At 39.2% G+C, this 17,949-nt stretch overlaps 1 protein-coding gene across 3 annotated transcripts in view; it reads right to left on the reverse strand.

Moving 5' to 3' along the window:
- Positions 1–17,949, reverse strand: part of STIM1 (stromal interaction molecule 1) — a 209,735-nt gene that overhangs the window by 45,156 nt on the left and 146,630 nt on the right. For all 3 annotated transcript variants that reach the window (XM_008074048.2, XM_008074047.2, XM_008074049.2), the window contains exon 3: positions 15,037–15,151. In XM_008074048.2, the coding sequence (XP_008072239.1) occupies positions 15,037–15,151 (115 nt within the window). The remainder of the gene's footprint in view (positions 1–15,036; positions 15,152–17,949) is intronic.

Raw genomic sequence — 17,949 nt, forward strand, 5'->3', positions numbered from 1 at the left:
GTAGAGATGGAGTCTCACTTTGTTGCCCAGGCTGGTCTCAAACTCATGGATTCAAGCAATCCTCCCAAAGTGGTAGGATTACAGGCATGAGCCCAGCCCATGAGTACTATATGGTGTGTGTGGGTGTGGGTGTGTGTGTGTTTAGAAACAGGGTCTCGCTCTGTTGCCCAGGCTGGAGTCCAGTGGTGTGATCATAGCTTACTACAACTTCGAACCCTCGGGCTCAAGTGATCCTTCCACCTCAGCCTTCTAAATTTGTTTGTTTGTTATTTTGTAGAGATAGAATTTTCCTATGTTGCCCAGGCCAGTCTCTCGAACTCTTGGCCTCAAGTATCTCCCACCTCAGACCCACAAAGTGTTGGGATTATAGGTATAAGGCACCATGCCCAACCTACATTGTTTTCTCACTAAAAGTATCACTCACACCCACAGACTTCTTATGGTGGTAGAGAGGGAAGGTTGAAAAAAATTAAAAAGCACTTATCTTATGCATACCAGCAGAGAACCCCAGAAATTGATGTTTCAGTTAGCTTCTCAGATAGTGAAGACATATCCTGGCCTCCATACTATGCATTATATAGATAGTAAGAGCTCTTTTCCATTTGAGGAAGATTTTTATGTAAAATGAATAAAACCTCCTGTTTTACCCTGAGATAACCACAAAAATAAAGTTATTGGAGACTGCTAAACCCCTGACCATTTTATAACACTTGGTTTTTAGAACGTTCTAGAAAAAACACTGAATTTCAAGCTGGAAGATCTTGATTTCTATCCTATCTGCCATAGACCAGTTTAGGTACATCACTTAACAGTCATGAACTTCAATTTCCCCTTCTGTAAAATATTCATTCTGCCATTCAACAAACATTTGTTTTGTACTATTGCTTGCCAGGCACTGGGAACAGAGTTATGATCAGGAAAAAGATCTCTAACTCCATGTAGCTTATAATCTAGCAATATTTACCTCCCAGAGTTGTTGAATTAAATGAGCTCATGTTTTTGAAAATGCCAAGGACCTAATATGCATATTCACTTTAAAAGGGGTAGGTATTAAGGATTGCTCAGAATCTGGGTGGACAGAGGTTCAGGTCTACCAGAAGAAAGAAACAAGAGCAAAGACACAGAACTATAAAGTATGGCGCATGCTCAGAAAACACTGACTCTAGTTTACCTAAAGTCCAAGGTTTATGTATAATAACAAGGAGAACAAGGTCTTGCTGAGGTTAAATGATAAAGGTTCTTGAAAGCAGGTGGTCTCAAACACCAAAATCGCATATGCATTAGAAAAAAATCATTTATTGAGTACCTACTATTTTCAGGCATCACTCTAGCAGCTAGAGACAAAACAGAATCACAGATCCCACGGTGCTTGTATTCTTAAAGGGAAGCAAAGTTCAACACTATAAACAAATAACGTATGTCAGATGATGATAACCACAATAAAGAAAAATTAAGCAATAAGAGGGTAAAGAGATAAAAAATAGTGCTATTCTATGTTAGATCAGATCGGGAAGGCCACTCTGATGAGGTGATATCTGAGCAGAAAGTAAAATGAAGTGAAGGTGTGAGCTATGTGGATATTTTGGGGCAGGGCATACCAAGTAGAATGAACATTACTACTTCCCTGGCATTTGAGCTATAGCAATACCTCCAGGGATGTGCCAGGGTAGATACTTGGTCTTAGCCAACCCTTTTTCTTGCCAGGGAAAGAATAAGCAATAAGAAAAGAACTCCTGAATCCATAGCTCTTTCCCAGAATGAACCTGTGGTACCTCCAGATGAAGCCCTCATCTACTTTTGTGGTTTCAAACCCGCATTCCAAGAGAAGTATATCTGGCAGGAAGGCTGCCAGGACCTTCTTTTTTTGTGTGTGTGAGTACTTTTTGTAGAGATAGGGTCTTGCTTTGTTGCCCAGGCTGGTCTTGAACTCCTGGCCTCAAGTGATCCTCCCACCTTGGCCTCCCAAAGTGCTGAGATTAAAGGTGTGAGCCAACACACCCACTCCTTCACACAGCAGTTAGTCAGTTAGTTTGTCATTGGGTCAGCCTTCTATCAACCATTTGGTCAGGTAGTCAGACACAGCACAATGGTTAAGAATGTAGGCTTTGAAACCAGGTGCCTGAGTTTGAATTTAGAATCTGCTATTTACTAGTTATAAGACTGTGAGAAAGTTACTTACCCTTTCTGTGCCGTATTTTTGCCACCTATAAAATGATGAAAACCAGAGTTCTCACATCATAAGAGTGTAGTCAAAACATAGGAAGTTTGAGTATACAGTAAGCACTTAAAAATATTAGCTATGATTAGTATCACCATTCATTTATTCATTCATTCACGTACTGGCTTCTACTCCAGCAGGTACTGGGTGAGTTACTAGCATAGAAATCTATATGCATTGCCTCCATCCTCAAGGGCTCTTTTAGAGAGGGACATATACAAGGAAATAAATGAACATAGTATGGTTAAGTGTTAAATCAGAAAGATAAAGTGATGTGGGAGCACAGAGCAAAGCATAATTGACTGACAGAGTGAGTTAGAAAAGGCATCACAAAGCCCAGCTTCTTATTTGGCTACTCTAAATAAGAGTATCCAAGACAGCTACATAATTCTCCCAAAGTGGCTCCTCCTAAGATAGTGTGCAGTCTGGAACTGTGATTTGTCTCTTTGAGCAGTTTCCTTCTGGTTCCCACTAGCAACTTTTTGTCTGGGCCTAGAATGAGGTAGAGGTCTTAGTTTTCTAATACGATGTTAATATCAAGCCCTGAACTATTGTGTCAAAATTAATCTGGCCTTGGCCCCATGTGATAGGCCCACTGGCTACCAGGCAAAAACCAAGTCTCCTAAGGCCTGGGAGACATACTAGTAAAGGCCATCAACAGAGCAACCACAAGGCTATCAGAGAGCCAGGTTAGAGAAAAACTGGCAGCAAGGCTGCAGGATAGTAAGAGAACCTAGAAGCTTTGAAATATTGAGTGGGCCAAACAACTTGTATAAGATCAAGAACAGGGCAACTCCCTCGGGTCCCCTCCTGCTCTGGAAGCTATCCTTTCCCCTCAATAAATCCTGCTTTAAAAAAAAAAAAAAAAAGACCAAGGACAAATTTTTGTCTACTGCATCCCTACTCTGGGCCAGGTTCCCCTGCTAAGTGTTAGGATACAGAATCATATAAAATTCTGCCCTCAAGCAGTCTAATGGGAAAACAGGCAGGGAGACAGATAATTGCAATTAGTGTGCTAAGTGCTATAATGAGATAAGCATGAGAGGCTGAGGGAACATGGAAGAAGACATCCAATTTAGCTTGTGGTTTTCAGGAAAAACTTCCTAAAGAAGGCAATACTTAAACTGAGTCTTAAATAATTAACAAAAGAGAATGGACACGGAAACAGCATATATGAAAGCATCATGGGACGAAAAAGAATAACATATTCTAGGAACTGCTGATATATCAACACATTTACAGAGGAAGTGTGGTAAGGAATGATAGAAAATGAGAACATAAGTGGATTAGAGAAATAAGCATGGGCCTGGTATGCTAAACTCATCTAGTACAATGCCAGGTATATAAAAGGTACTCAGGAATTTTTTTTTTTAAACACAGAAAATGTTTGCAAAAATTGTAGGAGATAAACAGTACCTTTTGGGATCAACACTAGAGGGGTAGATAAAGAATTACAAAGAACTACAGCATTAAAATATAAATAAATTCTCAGGATATAAAAGACCATCAGTCCAGGCGTGATGGGCTCATGCCTGTAAACCCAGCACTGTGCGATCGCTTGAGGCCAAGAGTTTGAGAACAGCTTGGGCAATGTAGCAAGACCCTATTTCTACCAAAATAAAATGGTGGTACATGCCTATAGTCTCAGGTCCTAGGAGGCTGAGGGAAAAGAATCACTTGAATGCAGGAGTTCAAGGCTGCAGTAAGCTATGATCACACCACTGCGCTCCAGCCTGGGCAACAGAGCAAAACCCTATCTCAATCAGTCAATGATGTTTATTTATTTGTACATATTGATCTTTTTTCCCAAGTAAAGTATTCATTTTATGATTACAGATGAGCATTTGATTTCAATGCATCTAACATCTCACAGATAAACATGAAAAAAAAATCACTGATATTTTTAATAATAATTTATTTCATCAACAATTACTGTGCTTACTGTACCTTATTTTGTTGAGTCTCCAATGTAACAGCCGTTGTAATCTAAATTTATTGCTACTTCTACACAAACTGAAGTGTTACCTGACCAATAGGAAAACCAATATTTATTCTTTTAAAATAATAAATAATTACTATGTAGGATATACAGGAACTTACTTGTAACATTTTTTTAGCAATATCTTTATTGCTCCAAGTTCCATTTAAAAACATTTCTTACACCCAGAAATTGAAGTCCTAGAATGTTTGCTTTATATATGAAAAAAAATGGGAAAATCTTGAAAAATGTAAGCGGAGACCTGGTCAGATCTGGAACCAATTGAAGGACAGATGGCAGTAGAGCTAGCCTGGGCCAAGAAGAACAGTAAGGACAACAACAGTCCAAGCAAAAGATGATTAAGCTGACAATTCTGCTTCAGGCCAAGATGAAATACCCTTCCCCCAAAAAGCTAACATGTGAAATAATGGTTTTCAGGACATATCATCAGCCTACAAAGAAAGGTGATCCTTGAGAGGTGAGAAACAAATGAGGTAAGTTATACAATTGCCTAGCTTATGGACTTGAGAACATTTCAAGGGAGTGGGAACTAAGATTGGGAGAGGGAAATGAAAATACCTATTGTGAGGTTCTTATGCTATATGTGGCAAGACATAATATTTCTTGAAAGTAAACTGTAAATTAAAGATGCATACTTTATCTCCTAAAGTAACCACTAAAATAACAAAGAAGACAGAAGATAGCAGATCTGATGCAACAATATAAGTAGAAAGATAATACACTATGATTAAAGGAAGTTTATCCCAGAAATGCAAGACTGGCTTCAAATTCAAAAATCAGTCACTGTAATGTATCAAATAAACTGAACAGAAAAACCATGCAATCATCTCAACAGAAAACTCATCTGATAAAATATAGTATCTACTCCTGATAAAAGCTCTCAGCAAACTAGGAATAGAAAGGTGCTTCTTCAATCTGACAAGGGCCTTTTCCAAAAAACTTACGGACAAAATTATATTTAATGGTAAAAGACTGGATTCCCTCTAAGATCAAAAATAAGACATAGATGTCTGCTCTCACCACTTCTCTTCATCATTATACTGGAGATACTATCCATAGCAATGAGGCAAGAAAAAGGAAAAAAAGGGTATCAGATTGAAAAGAAGCAGTAAAATTGTCTTTATCAGCAGACAAAATGATTGTCTAAGGAGAAAATCTGATGGAATCTACTAATAAGTAAGTTTACAAAGGTTGCAGAACATAAAACCAATATATAAAAATCAATTATGTTTCTGTATATAAGCTACAATCAGAAATTAATTTTAAAAATAGCTTTTACATGGCAAATTTTATATGTACCTTAACACAATTTTTAAAAATACAATTTATGGCTAGACATAGTGGCTCATGACTATAATCCCAGCACTTTGGGAGACTAAGGCAGAAGGATTACTTGAGTCCAGGAGTTCTAGACCAGCCTAAGCAACATAGCAAGACCTCATCTCTACAAAAATTTTTAAAAATACAGATATGGTGACACAAGCCTGTAGTCCCAGCTACTTGGGAAGCTGAGACAGAAGGATTGTCTGAGCCCCGGAGGTTGACGCTGTGTTGGTGCCACTACACTCCAGCTTGGTAACAGAGTGAGACCCTAACTTAAAAACTAAGGCCAGGCACAGTGGCTCAAACCAATAATCCCAGTACTTTTGGAGGCCGAGACGAGAGGATTTCCTAAACCCAGGGGTTCGAGACTAGCCTGGGCAACTTGGTGAGACCTCGTCTCTACTCTACAATAAATCAAAAAATTAGGCCAGGTTCACTGGCTCAGTCTGTAATCTCAACACTTTGGGAGACTGAGGTGAGTGGATTGCCTGAGCCCATGGGCTTAAGACCAGCCCAGGCAACTTGGGAAGACCTCGTTTCTACAAAAAATAAAAAATTAGCCGGGCATGGTAGCACTTGCCTGTGCTCCAGCTACTTGGAAGGCTGAGGCAGAAGTATCGCCAGAGTCCAGCAGGTCAGTGCTGGGGTGGCCATAAGTATGCCACTGCACTCCAGCCTGGGCAACAAAGTAAGATTCCAACTCAAAAAAAAAAAATTAGCCAAGCATGGTGGTGTACACCTGTAGTTCCAGCTTCTACTGCAGGACAAATAGCAGCCTATCCCATCCCCCCTAGGCAAATCTCCTTCAGATACAAGATTAGGACAGCTCAAACTACTACCCTACCTTTGGTCAAGAAATTTGTGAATTGCAAATGTGTAACAAGTCTCTTGCAGGAAATCTTCCCGAGGGTCAACCTAATCTGTCCTCTGTGAACTACATGACACAGATAAGCCCCACCATGGTAGCAATCATGTGACTAACCCACCCATCTGCCTGCTGTCCAGCACCTGGCATCATCAGTACCTGCAATTGTCTGCCCCTTTGTGATGACGTGGAAGCAGACCACCACCCAATCACTTAATGATCTTTCCCCATCAAGGGGAATGGTTAAAAGGATTCAACCACAAGCAACCAGGGGCCATTGCCTTGCTAGAGTCTGGTGTGGCCATTTGCTCTTTGAGCCATGGCTATCTCCATGCTTCCTGGTTTTGGTCCCCCTCCCCCACTTTGGGGAGTAAATCTTCTCTCTTCCTTCTCTTTCTCTCTCTAATTTACGTTTAAATAAACTTTTCTTTATTAACCTTTTTGTGTGACGCAACTCTTTGCAATGTTCTCGGATCTCTGGGTTGCCGGCACACACCTCCGGCTTGCCAGCCCCGGCAGTGCTGCATGCCTCTCTGCACCTCTCCACCCTCACCCTATCCGTCCATACCCTAACAACTATGTACATCTATATGGAAACAAACTTGATAACCTGAATGAAATGGAGGACTTTCTGACATCACACAACCTCCCCAGGTTGGAACAAGAAGACATTGAGACACTAAATAGATCAATAACCCAGGAAATTGACACTATCATAAGAAAACTACCTACCAAAAAAAGTCCTGAACTAGATGCTTTCCAGTGGAATTCTACAAAACGTACCAGGAAGAGCTGATACTAGTCCTATTGAAAGTATTCCAGGCAATTAAGAAAGATGGAAATCTCTCCAAATCATTTTATGAAGCTAACATCACACTGATACCCAAACCTGGTAAAGAGCCAACAAAAAAAGAGAACTACAGGCCAATATCCCCTATGCTCATAGATGCAAAAATCCTCAACAAGATTCTAGCAAATTGGATCCAAAAACACATCTCAAAAATCATCCGCCATGACCAAGTAGGCTTCATCCCCAGGATGCAGGGCTGATTCACATCCACAAGACCATAAATGTAATTAAATACATCAACAGATGTAAAAACAAGAACCACTTGATAATGCCATTAGATGCAGAAAAACTTTTGATAAAATCCAGCATCCCTTCTTGATAAAAACCCTCAAACACCTAGGTATAGAAGGAAAATACCTCAAAACAGGTAGTGTCATCTACAATAAACCCATAGTTAACATATTGCTAAATGGACAGAAATGGAAACATTTCCCCTGAAAATGGGAACAATACAAGGCTGCCCACTCTCACCCCTCTTGTTCAACGTTGTGTTGCAAGTCCTAGCTAGGGCAATTAGACAAGAGAAGAAAACAGGGCTATCCAAATAGGAAAAGAGAAAGTCAAGTTATCCCTCTTTGCTGACAATATGATTCTATACCTCCAAAATCCAAAAGAATCTGTAAAAAACTGTTTGCACTGATAAAAGGACTTTGACAAAGTTACAGGGTACAAAATGAATGTGTAAAAGACAGTTGCATTCTTATACACCAAAAACAAGCAGGCAGAGAAACAAATAAAAAGAACAATCCCATTCACAATAATTTCACGCAAAAAATGAAATACCTCGGCATCTTCCTAACCAGAGAAGTGAAAGACCTTTATGAAGAGAACCAAAACACTGCTCAAAGAAATCCAAAAAGACACAAACAAATGGAAAAATAGTTCATGCTCATGGATAGGAAGAATCAATATCGCTAAAATGTCCATCCTACCAAAGGCAATCTACAGATTCAGCACAATACCCATTAAATTATCAGCTGCATTCTTCTCAGACCTGGAAATGACAATACAGGAATTCATATGGAAATATAAAGGACCATGGATAGCCAAAACAATCCTTAGCAAAAGAAACAAAGTGGGGGGTATCACACTACCAGACTTCAAACTTTACTATAAGGCTACAATAATCAAAACAGTGTGGTACTGGTTACAAGAACAGGTATATGAACCAATGGAACAGGATAGATTCCAGAAGCAAAGCCTCAATTTCTCAAACAACTCATCTTTGACAAAGCCTCCAACAACAACCACTGGGGAGAAGAGAACCTATTCAGTAAATGGTGCTGGGAAAACTGGCTGATCACATGCAGAAGATTGAAACAGGACCCCTACCTATCCCCATACACAAAAATTAACTAAATGGATCAAAGACCTAAATGTAAAACCTCAAACTATAAGAATCTTAGAAAATGCAGGAGACACCATTATGGAAATTGGAACTGGCAACCAATTTCTGATCAAAACCCTAAGTGCCCATACCATAAGAAATAAGATACACAAGTGGGACCTCATCAAACTGACGAACTTCTGCAAAGCAACGAAACCATCAATAGAGCAGGGAGACAGCCCACAAAATGGGAAAAAATATTTGCCAACTGTAAATCTGACAAAGGCCTAACATCTAGGATCCACAAGGAACTCAAACATGCCGAAAGGAAAAAAACAAAAAGCCTCATTAAAAAGTGGGCAAAAGACATGAATAGACACTTCTCAAAAGAAGATATACAGGCAGCCAACAGACACATGAAAAAGTGCTCAGCCTCACTCTTCATCAGAGAAATGCAAATCAAAATCACATCGAGATACCACCTAACCCCAGTAAGAATGGCCATTAATAAAACAAACAACAGATGCTGGCAAGGATGTGGAGAAAAAAGAACGCTTCTACACTGCTGGTGGGAATGCAAACAAGTGCAACCTCTTTGGAAGACAGTGTGGTGATTTCTGAAAGAACTAGAAATTGACCTTCCATATGACTCAGCAATTCCCCTATTGGGAATATACCCAGAGGAACTCAAATCATTCTACAAAAATGATACCCGCACATGCATGTTTGTTGCAGCTCTATTCACAATAGCAAAAACATGGAACCAACCATGCTGTCAATCGAAGCTGGACTGGATTTTTTAAATGTGATATATATACACAATGGAATATTATGTAACCATAAAGAAAGACAAACATATGGACTTTGCAGCAACTTGGATGGATTTAGAGTCTTTCATACTCAGTGATCTATTCCAGAAACAAAGAACAGAGTACCATATGTTCTCACTCATAAGTGGACCTTGAACAATTATCATAATACTAGAAGAAAGGAATTGGCAGTAGTAGGAAACTGCCAGTGGGGGTGGGATTGGCAGTTGAGGGAAACTGCCATGGGAGGGAGGGGCACACCTCATCAACAAGGGTACCTGCATAATGAACATTTGTATACCTAACCCTGAATTGTACCCTACATCAAATTAAAAAAGAAAGATTAATAAAAATAAGTAAGATCATCATTTACCTGCTTATTCCAGTTCAAGTTCGCTAGTGACCAGTGCCTATCCCATCAGCTCATGGGATGGGCTGAACCAATCCTGGACAGGACGTTATCTCATCACAGGGCACTCACGCACACATACTCTTGCTCGGACCTGGACCATGACATGCCAATTCACCTAATTATGCACATCTTTGGGAGGAAAGCGGAGTACCCAGAGAAAACCCACACAGATGTGGGGAAAACGTGCAAACTTTACACTTCCGGGTAGGAAGTGATTTTTTAAAATTACATATCAACATTATAAAAAATGTTGAATGAAAGGATGTTATTCAAGAATCTGCTGTACTTCTCCACTACCTCATGCAGAAAAATCCTGTCCTCCAAAGATCAGCACAAACAGAAAGGGAGATCGGTGAAGTTAATTTCATTTTTTTTTTTTTTTTTTTTTACAAAATCCTAGTATAAAAATAATCATTTTCTCATGACAAAATCCAATCGCACACTAGAATACCAGGCTATTCTGCTTTTAGCTGGATGCAACCTTATTTTTTAGAATCAAAGACTGACAATTAAGATGTCTTGATTCATAAAAATGGGGAAAGAAACTATTGTTTATGAAATATTCCTTGTTTGGCAGATAGCATCACTTAAAATCTAGTGTCTAGGAAAAGGGAGGAGAAATGTACTTTGTTTAGAAGAAGCAAAGTCATGCATTAGAGGAAAATACCCTTAGATCAATACCTCCACGCCTCTACAAATGGCACTGTTACTGTTTCCAATGGCTCAAATATGCAAACAAAATCTACCCAGTCAACCTTCCTTTAAAGAACTGCCACTCCTCCTACCTTATGTGATCCAGAAGGGACTAGAAATTGCAGCCCTCCCCAAACCCTACACACATATTCCCAGTTTCATCAGACTATGCTAATCTGATTCTTCCCCTGTTAAATCTGACTCTTGAGCAAAGATATTTAGGAATAAAAAAATGAATGAAGCTCAGTCATCTGAAAGCAACCAATTGGAAAAGGTAAATCTCCTAGTCTCTGCTGCTGCTGGGATTCCTGGAGTAGCCCTCATTCTTGGTCTTTCCCAACCCTGATTGTCCAGTTCTTCCATACATAATTACCTAATATTGTATACTAAAGAATCCATCTGGTGTTTGTCCTTGGTTCCTAGGAGGTAATCACTAAACTCTTGAAATATCCCCTGTTATCCATTGTGGGCCCCTTGGATCACACTTGAGCTCATGCTAATGAGATGACTCAGATGGGAACTGGTCACCAGAAAGGCCAACCATATGATTACAGGGTTGGGGTTTTGAGCCAGTTGATACCAAGACAGCCTTTGGCGAAAAGGGGATTTAGAAATTAAGTGCAACACATGGCCAATAAATCAATCATGCCTATGTAATGAAACCCTAAGAAAAACACTGGACACCAAAAATGGTCAAGCTTCTTGGTTGACACCGATGTGATGGGAGGGTGATGCATCCTGACTCTACAGATACAGGGTGAGGACTCAAAAGTGCCACATTGAGTTCCCTCCTAGACCTTGCCCTATGAGTTTCTTCTTTTGGCTGGTCCTGATTTGTGTTCTTTATAATAAAACTGTAATCATAAGTATAAGGCTTTCCTGAGTTCTATGTGTAGTTCAAGTAAATTGTCAAACCTAAAGGAGTTTTGGAAATCCCAAAATTTGTAGCCAGCTAGTCAGAAGTGCAGGTGACCTGGGAACAGTTTGAATTTATGGCTAGTAACTGAAGTGACTGTGCCCTTAACTTGTAAGTCTAATTCTGGGTAGTTAGTGATCAAGTTACATTACTTTACTTTACTTTTCCTCTGTTTCCTTTTCCTCATCTATAAACACACATAATCATAGTATCTATACTTAATAGGGCTTTTGTAAGAAATAAACAAGTTAACATATGTAAAACATTAGAACTGTACCTAGCACATATTAAACACTATATAAATGTTACTTAAAGCAATGTTTGACTTACTGTGGCTGTTTTATTATTAAAGTCCAGACCTAGCTAATATCGAGATTAGAAGGCTTTTCTGCTAAGATCTAAATAACACAGAGAAAAGACTGGCTCCCATCATTAGTCAGAAAATGTTAACAACACTAATCTGGGGATTAAAGGGCGGCCCAAACTTTACCTTGCATGATGTCCACTTATACACCTAATCCTGAATTATACCCCACATCTTTAAAATAAAAAATTTTAAAAACCACTAATCACACAGATGGTACTGACATTAGCTAGCTAATGTTCTGAACACAAATGACCACTGCTGATATAAATACCATCTAGTGAAACTCAGATCAGCCAGTGTGAGCCAATGCCAGAATGTTACATAGAAAAGGTCTGGAAATCATTACTTCAGAGAGATTAGGGGTCTTTCTCTGAAAAACAAAGCAAATTATTGGGAGGAATAGGATATATGAAGATTTTCATTTTTAGTTTGTCAAATCACCAAGTATAACATATAATGAGCAAATCCTAAAATGGTACATACAAGGGGGGGACCCAAAAATTCTGGAATTTAGTTATAAAAAATTGTGTATTTATTCTTACATGTTAAAACTTCAGTCACCTTCAAAGTACTCTCCGTTTGATGCAATACACTTATCAAGATGCTTTTTTCTACCACTCAGAACGGTCTTTGAACTCACCAATTTTGATGCCTTTTAGTGTTTTTGCCATTTTTTGTTTCACCTCTTCCACAATAGCAAAACATTCCTTTGGAGGACATTTTTCATCCAGGGAAACAAAAAAAGTCACTCGGGGTGAGTTCAGGTGAATAGGGAGGGTGTGGCACGGGGGTCATGCCATTTTTGGTCAAAAGCTGCTGAACACTCAGGGTGGTGTGGGCAGGTGCACTCATCAATCACCCATCATGAAATGGGCAAATGAGTTGAAAGAATTTCCAAAAAAAATTTCACTGAAGCTGAACACAGCCTCTCACAACAATGTTAGCTGGTACACTGATGCCAATGGGTTCCTAGAACACTTAGCTAGTGGGAAAAGTCTATACTACAAAGGGCCCACCCTCCAAAAAATAATTCAGGTCCCCCCTTTTATATACCATCTCTTATATCTTCAGCTGTAAGTTACAGTACTGTGCATTGACATGTTTTCCTCTGTTCATGGGTAATGGGGACTTCCCCCCAAAACAACTTCACTCCATTGTCTTCCATTTTCCTGTAATTTAGAATATACTGGAAGTGTTCCAAACAGTTACTGAGTCCAGAAATAAAGCTCTTACCAGAAAATTCCCTGGAACTATTTTCTAGTTATTATGGTTTAGTCCCTATGTTTCTGCCCTTTCAATTTCCCTTCCCAGACACTTCTTTGTGAGCTTTCAAAAAAGGCCAGAATGTTCTCCCTGCCATCTTTCATTCTAAGTTCCTGCTTTTGAAATCCACTTTTAAAAACCAGGCAACTTGTCCTCATGCTATTAGAGAAGAAGAAAATCAAAATTAAATGATACTAATGGAAAATTTTTCCTGGCAGTGCTGGTATAATTCCAAAACTCATATTACTGCCTGATCTTCATCAGTAGATACACGAGTTGCTCAGGAGTCATTAAAAAAAAAAAAGGTCCCACAAACTCAGCTTCAAAAGATTTCCCAGAAACTCTCTCCTATAGCTGCCTAATGCTTCTTCTACATTGATAAAACATATAGTTAACAAAAAGCATCAGCCTGTCCTTTCCAGAATCAGGATTAGAATCTAGGTCTTCTTACTTAAAATCTAATACTTAAATCCACAATATAGATGATCCCTTTCATATCTAAAATTTTCTAACCCTAGATTAAAAAAAAATCTAAACAAAAACAGACTATCTCATTCCTACCAAAACTAGTTTTCTCTTCAACCAAAGTGGCATAGAAAAGCACTGGCCTAGAAAGTAGAAAGCCCAGGACTAAGTTCCAACTCTATTAAATGCATCACAAGAAACAAGTAACTTTATAAATCTAGGCCTAATTCCTCATCTGAAAACCAGGGACCCAGGTGGTCACTTATTTTTAACCCCTATTAGTATCATAACCTACAATAAGAGGCCCTGGGAAGACACACTGTTTCTAATCTTGGCATCAAAGAAGGCTCTAGCCACAGAAATAAATGGAGAGGAGGCTAAAGCTCTGTTTTTCCCTTCCCTGTCAAGTCTCACACAATTAGACATGTTATTTCACTCAGAACTCTGAAGCAAATGCTCCAGAAAAAAATGGTAACCATAGTTTATAGCAGTTTTATACGTGGTTTGGCAGTTTTACACATATCTAAAGTTTTCATTAAGTACAACATGGGTCAGCAGAGTGATGTGACTGCTGAGGTACCAGTATCAAATCAGACTGCATTAACAGATGCCCAGGATTCAGAGCTAACAAGTTGACAATCCTGCTCAACTCTGTGATGATCAAACCACACTTGGAGGTCTGCAGCCAACTCTAGGATCTAAGAAAGACATCAACAAAAGTGTTAATAGTTGGGCACAGTGGCTCATCCTGTAATCCCAGCACTTTAGGAGGCAAAGGAGGGAAGAATGTTTGAGTCAAGTGCAAGACCAGCCTAGGCCACATAGTGAGACCTTGTCTCTACAAAAAATCGAAACATTAGCAGGGTTTGGTGGTGCACACCTTTAGTCCCAGATACTTGGGAGTCTGAGGTGGGAGGACCCCTTGAGCCCAGGGCTTTGAGGCTGTGGTAAGCCATTATCATGCCACTGCACTCCAACATAGGTGACACAGTGATACCAACTCAAAAAAAAAGAAAAAAAGTCTCCATAGGCAAGATACCAAAATAAGGAGGAAGCTGAGAAAAAATTTTTTTCAAACAACTAGGGTTATTTAGTCTGTAAATTTTGAGAAAACTTGGGACTCTATCTATTCCCACCCAATCTTTGAATCATCTAAGTCTCAGCAAAGCTAGGACTAAGTGGGAAACTAGAAAAGAAAAGGGTTGCCTAGATAAACCAGCAAGTTCCCTATCTCTGGAGATGAAGTAGCAGAAGCTGGGAGATTTCCTATGTGTGGGTGAGGAGTGAGGAAAAGGATAGGGATAGGATGGAATTTTTAAAGTATTTTAATGAAGAACAACTCCAACTCTAGAGAACTTTTACCCATGCCTAGCAGAGTGACTATGTTCAGTCTTATTTCGTGATTATATGTAAAATCACTGCAATAATTTGCCTTTTACTAAACATTTTATATTCATATCCTTTTAAGACTGAGCTGCTGCCCATCTCTCTTCTTTAAACCTTCCGGCAACAACCAGGCTGCCTGTTACCTTCTGAGGACTTCCATGCCTTCCACAGGTCCTCCACGCTGATGAGCTTATCCTCACCATGGAAGGTGCTGTGTTTCACTGTTGGGTCATGATAATTAAGGTCTTCCCTCAGGAACTGCAAGGGAAAAAGCACACAAGTCACAAGAGACACCTAAGAACCAGCCCACCAAGATCGCCACACAGGGTACCTGCCCCTAGCACATTCCATCTACCCAATGCACAAGTGTACCACATCACTCCTGCATCCTTCCATGTGCTCAGGTCTTAGTTGCCAACTAGACTATATTTTCCTCTTTGTTATATGTTTCATTTGAAAATATATATACAAATTACAAATTTCTCATATTTTTAAATTAGGAAGAGATAATAAATGACAGCTAACTGGAATTCAATAAGCTAGATGAGGAAAGAAAAAAGGAAGAAGCCGGGCTCGGTGGCTCAGCCTGTAATCCCGCGCTTTAGGAGGCTGAGGTGAGTGGATTGCCTGAGCCCGCGGGTTTGAGACCCGCCTGGGCAACTTGGCGAGACCTCATCTCTACAATAAATCAAAAAAATTAGCCAGGTGTGGTAACGTGCACCTGTAGTTCCAGCTACTTGGAAGGCTGAGGCGGAAGGATTGCCAGAGCCCAGCAGGTCAAGGCTGCAGTGGCCAGGAGCAGCCACTGCACTCCAGTCTGGGCGACAGAGTGAGACTCCAACTCAAAAAAAAAAAAAAGAAAGAAAAGAAAAGAAAAAAGGAAGAAATAGCATTTTTTGAGTACTTATTTATACATAAAGAAATTTTCTGAGAACTTCCACAATATTTTCTCATCCAATCTTCATAATCAATGAATTATCACACACATTTTACAAATGAAAACAGTAGTAACATAATGCAATTTACCCCAAATCAGGTTTGGAGAGGTTAACTTCTGTGGCAGTTTTAAAACATATCCACAAATTCTTGACAATCTTCCCATTAAAAGTGGGTTCCCCTCCCTTTGAACATAGGTTAACATTAGTGATTCATCTTCTAACAAACAGATTGTGGCAGCAGTGATTTTGCATGACTCCCAAGGCTAGGTTAGAAAAAGCAATATGAATTCCATCTGGCTTTCTGTCTTTTGGGACACATGCCTAAGGGGCTCCAGAGCCAACATATAAAAAGCCTGGCTATCCTGAAGCCACCATGCTGGACAGATCATATGGAAAGACTATGTAGAGATAGAAAGTGATGTCTGATTGGCCCCAGCTGTTTGAGTCCAGCTCAAGAATCAGACATGTGAGTAACTAAGACTCTAGGTGATTCCAGCTTCTAGCTTCCAACCAGTTCACCAGACACCAAGTAGACAGAGTTAGCCCTATTGAGCCATGCCAAGATTGCAGATACATGAGAAAAACAAATGCTGTTTCTGTGTTAAGTCACTAAGCTTTGGGGAGATTTGTTATACAGTTATACATAACTGAAACACTTGCTCAAGGTTAAAAGCTGAAAAGTATTCCAACACAAAATATCTGACTTTGAGCCCAAATTTTTCCCCTGTACTGCATATGGTGTCCCTTAATTGACTGAATTTTTTTCCATGATATACTTTTACATGAAAGGAGATCAAAGCTTTTCAAAATTTAACTGGTTATTAATTTCACTGATACTCATTTAGCTTGATCCTTTAACCTCATTACTATGTGCCAGACTAAACATTGACCATTGCTTTCTATAGATCCTCAAATACCCAAGAAACATACAATTCTGATCATTACTCTCATCAGAACACATTATAGTAGAATTTTAAGAAAATGTTTCCCGTGGCGGGGGGGAGGTGGGATTGGCAGTAGTGGGACTCTGCATAATGAATATTTGTATACCTAACCCTGAATTGACCTCACATCTTTAATATGAAAAAATTAAAAGAGGAAAAAGAAAATGTTTCCATTTTTTTTAATTCCCAGAGTCCAGAAAAGGATCCTACCCAAAATAATGTCAGTAAATGCTGAATAAATGAATGGACAGTCTCAAATTCCCTAGAAACAGTCACAAGCAGTCTGAGACAGCTAGTCTAGGGGCAGAAATTAATTCATTCAATCATTCATTCATTTATTCACAAATATTTAAGGAAGAGTTACATATACTAAATATAGTTCTAGATATTAGAGATGCAGAAAGTAGAAAACAGAACAGACCAAAAAAAATCTTTGTTCTCATCGAGCCATCATCCAGTTGGTGTGAGTGACAATATAAATAAACAGGACATCTATTCATGACAAAAACTATCAACAAACTGGGTATAGAAGGAACATACTTCAACACAACAAAAGCTATATGTGACAAATCCACAGTTAACATCATATTGAACATGGAAACATTGAAAGTTTTCCTCTAAAATCAGGAAATGACAAAAATGCCTACATTCAACATTATACTGAAAGTCCTAGCCAAGCAATCAGACAAGAGAAAGAAATAAAGAGCATTAAAACTGGAAACCAGGTTGTATCGTATAAAATCAATATACAAAAATCAGTAGCATTTTATATACTAATAGTAAGCAAACTAAAAATAAATCAAAAAAGCAATCCCATTTACAATGGTTAAAAAAAATACATTCCAAAGAATAAATTTAACCAGAGGTGAGAGATCTTTACAATGAAAACACTGATAAAGAAACTGAAGAAGACAAAAATAAAGGAAAAGATAGCCTATGTTCATGGATTGGAAGAATAAATATTATATTGTTAAAATGTCCACACTAGCTGGGCTTGGTGGCTCAGCCTGTAATCCCGCGCCTTTGGGAGGCTGAGGTGAGTGGATTGCCTGAGCCCACGGATTCGAGACCCATCTGGGCAGCAAGACCTCATCTCTACAATAAATAAATAAATAAATCAGCCGGGCGTGGTAGTGCATGCCTGTAATTCCAGCTACTTGGAAGGCTGAAGCGG

The sequence above is a fragment of the Carlito syrichta genome, unplaced genomic scaffold (genome assembly GCF_000164805.1).
Source record: "Carlito syrichta isolate Samal-C Ts95f unplaced genomic scaffold, Tarsius_syrichta-2.0.1 Scaffold316283, whole genome shotgun sequence".
NCBI lineage: Eukaryota > Metazoa > Chordata > Mammalia > Primates > Tarsiidae > Carlito > Carlito syrichta.